This window comes from Biomphalaria glabrata, chromosome 4 (assembly GCF_947242115.1).
Source record: "Biomphalaria glabrata chromosome 4, xgBioGlab47.1, whole genome shotgun sequence".
Lineage (NCBI taxonomy): Eukaryota > Metazoa > Mollusca > Gastropoda > Planorbidae > Biomphalaria > Biomphalaria glabrata.
In genome coordinates this window covers 22,239,952-22,245,951 of record NC_074714.1, presented here as the reverse complement: position 1 = coordinate 22,245,951, position 6,000 = coordinate 22,239,952, and the positions used below count along the sequence as shown (strand labels likewise).

Sequence of the window (6,000 nt, the reverse complement as noted above, 5' to 3'; positions counted from 1 at the left end):
TCGCTGTTTGGGAAGCGTGGTCGAGAGGCTAAGTACCCTTGAGCTAGGCTACCTATGAAGGGGGTTCGAGGTTTAACACGCGACTCGAGCAGTATTGTTTTTACTGAGAGCCTAAAGGCAGCACGGAAAACCTTCTCCCAGATACCCCTCCCCCCCCCCCCCATTGGACCATAAATGAGATTGGACCATAGCGCTCTGAGCATGCTATAAGCATAAAAGTAGCGCTATATAACACCAATCTCCAATTTATGTATTATTTAAATCATGTGACGTAAATACTACATATTAGCTTTCATGTTGAAACTAAGTGTTTACAATTTGAAGGGAAAAAATTAAAACACCAAAACATTAATAAGAACACAAGATAAAGACAGAACACAAGATAAAGACAGAACACAAGATAAAGACAGAACACAAGATAAAGACTAGTTTAACCAGCAGGTGTTTTTATTTGTTTCTTTGTACAATAAAATGAAGTTTAAAACTTGACGACTGCGAAACAAATAAACAACTTGTTACTGAACACCAGCTTGTCCAAAGATTTTTAAAATGTATGCAATTTTAAGTTACGAAAAAAACAACAACGTTCTTTTGATCAAAGACATTAACCTACACGGTAATAATATAGTAATGAAGTGGAAACTGTTCTTATGTATTTCCAATTGGAATAGAGTTTAAAGCAGACATTAGTTCCAGAACGACACTTAAAGTATTACAATAACGACGCAAGTTTTGCCTTTTCTCCTGATTGCAAAGCCCTTTACTTCGAGCTACACAATGCGTCTCTATATTTCAACATTAGGGACTCATTTTGTCAACTTATTTGTTATCTCCGTGACACCTTTCGTAGCCTACATGGAAGAATTATGAAATAGTTCTTACCTTGATTCTTTGAGAGCATAAGTAATTATACAAATATATTCAGGACTAACGTTTAGTGTTACACATTGATGAAACCATAAATTTATACAGACTTTACATAGAAAAAAAATGTTAACACCACTAATATTTATAGTATGTATATGTACATTGAATTTTAAACACAACATTGGCTGTATAGTAAAGAAAAAAAAAACCACTCATTTAGACACACATAAACAGCTGCAAATTGGAGCCTTAGAAAACACAGGACCACATAAACTTATATGCTGATACTCAGACACTCATATACAGACTCACACATACACATTTTGGTACAAAGACACATTATTTGTGGAATGAACTCAGGACGCAGTCAGAAAATAAAATATTACTCCTCTAAACATTTTTTAACCATTGACATTCTCAGTCTCAGGTTTCCTGTTTTTTTTTTAATTGTTTTGTTAAAAACAAATTATTTTTCTTGTAAGTCTTGTAATTGAAATTCAAAGGTTAAATAATAAAACTTAAAACAAAATGTAACTAAAATAAATATTTTTTTTTAAATTTTATGCAAAAACATACAACCTGTCGTCAAACACTTACAAACTGCGCGGGAAATTAATAAAGAGAAAGACTAGAGTAAAGAAATAGGATGTCATACCATGTTACAGTGTCAACACAATATTGAAATACTCTAGTTCTAAAAGCAAATTAGACAAATTATATTTAATATACTGTAAGTTTTAAAAATAATAATAAATTGATCCTAATGGGATGGCTTACATACAAAGACATATTTTTATATGATAAGAGTTTATTTTACAAGAATGATAATTTTGACTAAATTTAGAAATTATATTTTAAACACTATCGGTGAAATGAAGAAAGAATGTCTCTAGCACATGAGCTTATGTTAATGTAAACCTTATACGTGATACAAGAAATATTAATTCCTAGGAATAGTTTGTAACTTATAAGTTTGCAGTTCATTTAGAATTAGAGCATGTTGATAGTATGACAATTTGACAGAACTATGTGAATAATTATAAGTGCTCTGAGTAGGGTACATGGTCTCTATATAGTAGTCTTTATATACAGATATCATCATTGAGACTACATAAAAAAACACACAGATGTACAAGCTCAAATGACATTATTTGGAAAAAAATACCTAACAATTTAAATGTAAAAAAATAAGGTTAGAAAAAGAATTACCAAATGTACTACTTTAATTAAAAATGCATAGTTAACACCAATTATAATGAGTAAAAATGGCAACAGAAACATTAATTTGATAAAGCACGAGCTCAATAAGGGAGAGCAGAAATAATACTTGGTGTCTCTAGATGAATTCGGAGTTATGTCTCTTACAATCTCCACTCATAATTGTTATACTTTTAATATTTAATAATATGAAAACATGACATTAGTTTTTGATTTTCTTTAAACATTAAATTCATGAATTCAATATGTGTGTGTGTAAATATAGGTTACAGAAAGAGCATTAAATAAATAAAATTATTCTATGTACAACAAATGTAAAAGAATCAAGTTATTGAAATGTAAAGATGTCACCGATCTGAGAGTGTCGTACTTGCTCGGGGAAGTCTTTGGAATTGTATAATCGCAATAAATGCTTGTAACAAAGTCTGTGCAGCCAAAAGTCTCTATGTCAAAGTTTAAAATTTAAGGTCGAAATTTAAGTTTGGTCTCAAATTGAACGAAGAGCTCATTACCATGAGGAAAAACAACATTTGGTAGCTGAGGATGTCCAAGCAAAACAATACGTTTTTAACCACAATCTTTACAGAACTGGAAATAAAGTTATAAGTTCATGTCGTAGGAATAATAAACTATTTTAAAAAGAACAACGTGTCCGCCAGTGTCTGGAATCATGAGAGACAAACAAGCTTCTTCCTGCTAGCACACTACTTGCAACCAATTGAATACTAGTGATCTACTAGCTTGGGGTTAGAAAAATTATAGCAATAATACTAAAACACTACTGTAGTCTCATTTAAAAACAAAGATGTATATTTATATATAAATGTATAGTTCGATCTAAAGACATTTGGCTACATACTTATTTGGTGGTCACAGAAGCTGTCACTGAAGAGCTCAATACGATGTCACTTCACCCAGCTTACGAACGCTGCTACAATTTGCACTATGATAACACTCAGTGCAACATTGGGGTGTAGATTGGAGGTACCATTTCCACTTTGCTGTTTTTTAGCCGTGCCGACCACGCCCCTGTTCTCGAGCACATCCCTGCTGGGGGGTACATGGGGATTGTCTTGGGAAGGCCAGTACTGGGGGGGTTTCACGTCTCTGTCCTCGTTCTCAGCCTCGTCGTCATGAAACACATCGACCTTGTCCGGGTTGGTGGGTTCAAATGTCGACTTTCTGCCTTTGTCTGTCTCATCAAGCGTGGGGATTAGGTTGGCACACATTTTAGGAGTAAAACCCTGAAACAGAACAAATCATTATGTAGTAGTAAGCACGCTGTGAAAACTGGAGCTCACAGTGCAGAGGACAAGAGAACTGCACTGGCAGAAAAAAAGCGCCAGAGAAGAAAAGCAAGGCCAATGATACTAGATAACCTGCCCAATGTGCCGCCCAGCATTCCCGGGCTCATGTTAGGCCTACTGGCGGATCTAAAGGGAGGGGGAGAGAATTTTAATACAGTAATTTGTATACAAATTGTTTACTTATGTTAATAATATATACTAGCAATTTACTAGCTATCTATATTTTAACCAATTTTTTGATTACGTTGCCCCATACTCCAGTATGACGGTTGATTAGGTGGATGAGGTGGGGAAGGGTAAATGCGGAAATCCTAACCCTTTGAGTGGGGGCGGCGTAATTATCTTTTTTAGAAATCACAGTTTGTGAACAGAACTTGCTTAACTTAGCAATACAAAAGTAAAAAAAAAATTTGACACAAAATCTAAAACCGTTTGCATAAATGTGTTAAAATATGGTAAATGTATTTATATATATGTATGTATTACAAATCGTAAACCCCAGAATACTCTGTGAAAAATATCTCCAACACCAAGAGAATCTTTTCCATGTCTTTATTGATTTTAAGAAAGCTTTCGATCCAGTGTGGCACGGGGCACTCTGGGCGACAATGGAAAAGTACAACATTAATAAAAACATAATCAACGTTATCCAGAACCTCTACAAGGATGCCACCAGTGCAGTGTACTTCAACATAATATTGGAGACTGGGTTCAAAACCACAGTTGGAGTAAGACAAGGCTGCCTACTTTCACCAACACTCTTCAATATCTTTCTTGAAAGGATAGTGGAAGATGCTCTCGAGGGCTATGACTGTACTGTTAGCATTGGAGGAAAAAGAATCACTAACTAGCGCTTCGCAGATGACATTAATGGCCTAGCAGGGACAGAAGAATAACTAGCTGACCTGATAATGCGCATTCACAAGACTTCCGCAGCTTATGGCATGCAAATAAATGCCGAAAAAAAATTATGACCAATAGCCATTAGGGCTTTAAAAGAGGCATCAGTATTGGAGCTGAAAAGCTAACTAGTGTTAACAGCTTCAAATACCTCGGAGCTATTGTCTCAGATGAGGGAACGAAACCCGAACTACTGGACCGAATAGCACAGTCCACAGCAGCCCTTTCAAAACTGATAATTATTTGGAAAGACAAGGCTTGGCCCTCGGCACCAAAGTCAGACAGATGGTCATGGCCACATTTTTATATGCTTGCGAGTCTTAGACGCTGACTGCAGAGATAGAGAGGAGGATCCTAGCAATGGAATTGAGATGCTACAGAGGGATCCTAGGTATCACATTCAAAGACCGCATCACAAACCAAGAGATTAGAGACAGGGTTACTGTAGCGATCGGACCCCATGATGACCTGCTAACTATTGTAAAGAAACCCAAGCTTAAAATATATGGGCATATTACAAGATCCTCAGGGCTCGCAAAGACCTTCCTTCAGGGAACTGTACCAGGAAAAAGAAGAAGAGGCAGACAGAGAAAGCGATGGGAAGATAACATAAAAGAATGGACGGGCCTACCATTGATGGAGGTTTTAAACAAGGCTAAAGACAGGGAGGAATGGAGTAAGACGGTAAACAAATCTTTCTTGGTGCCTCAACAGTCATGGAAAGGAGTATATGTTCATTTAGGGTGCCTGCAAGGGCGCTTCCAGTGTTTGTTACTATTAATAGTGAATAGTTGTAAAAGTGGTCTAGTTTTATGAAAAAACTGCTTGCATAAGTGATTTTAAAAAAATAGATTTTTCGTTTTCAGAAAAGAAAAAAATAACCGTTGCATCAGAACTTTGAATGATCTAAAATATTGTGATGTCGGTTTTTCACTATCTTTTCTAGTTTACGAGATCTAATCGGGACGGACGGACAGATATTCCACATACAGGTAATAGAGTCTTTTCCCCTTTCGGGAGCTGCTTAAAAAACACAAAAATTAGAGTAAAATCTAATTGGTCTACTTAATTTCTCCTCTCGAAATTATTTTCTTCAGAGATTTGAATTATAAATCTATTACAAAACAAAGTTACAATCAGATGCTTTGAACATATTTAATCACTTATAAATGAATGTTTGTTCAAATATTATTTTTCAAAGAAAGTTTCTTAAGGCGGCGACACTCAAAGCTTTAATCTAAGTCATTTTTATCAATATATGGAGTATTTGTTTCTTGTCAAGGAACAATTGGTTGTCTTACAATCTATTTAGGGCCTAAAAAATCATGTTATATTTTTTTCAAGTAAAAAAAATTTTTCAAACTATTCTTAAAAATTAAACAATTTGCGCGCGTCAAATACCCAAAGAGCGTTTCACCATCGTTCTGTCCACACGTTATGCTGGTCAAAACAGGCCGAGTAGGCTACATGTACTCTTGCTGAACATAGTGTTACAATAACTACACCTAAAATATATATTGTAATAACCCTGTTCTGTAGTGGATGTATGACTGCGCACCAGCGCGCTAGAAAGAGACTGAAAATGAATGGAAGAAAGAGAGGAGGAGGAAGTGGAAATGTTTTGGGTGGTTGTTGATATCCGCCTTGCTTCGTGATTTATTGAATTCAACTTGAGTTGTCTTTGTTTCCTTGCCGTTGAGTTGCTTAT

The 6,000-nt window shown here is 35.5% G+C and overlaps 1 protein-coding gene across 2 annotated transcripts in view; it reads right to left on the bottom strand.

Annotated features, from left to right (window-relative positions):
* Nucleotides 1-421: 421 nt before the first annotated feature.
* Nucleotides 422-6,000, bottom strand: part of LOC106054756 (uncharacterized) — a 76,233-nt gene continuing 70,654 nt past the window's right edge. Inside the window, exons 6-7 of one of the 2 annotated variants that reach the window (XM_056027548.1) lie at nucleotides 2,945-3,329; nucleotides 422-2,622 (exon numbers count right to left, since the gene is read on the bottom strand). In XM_056027548.1, the coding sequence (XP_055883523.1) occupies nucleotides 2,991-3,329 (339 nt within the window). In that variant the 3' untranslated portion in view covers nucleotides 422-2,622; nucleotides 2,945-2,990. Of the gene's footprint in view, nucleotides 3,330-6,000 lie in introns of both variants that reach the window. The other variant, XM_056027547.1, reaches the window with a different exon arrangement.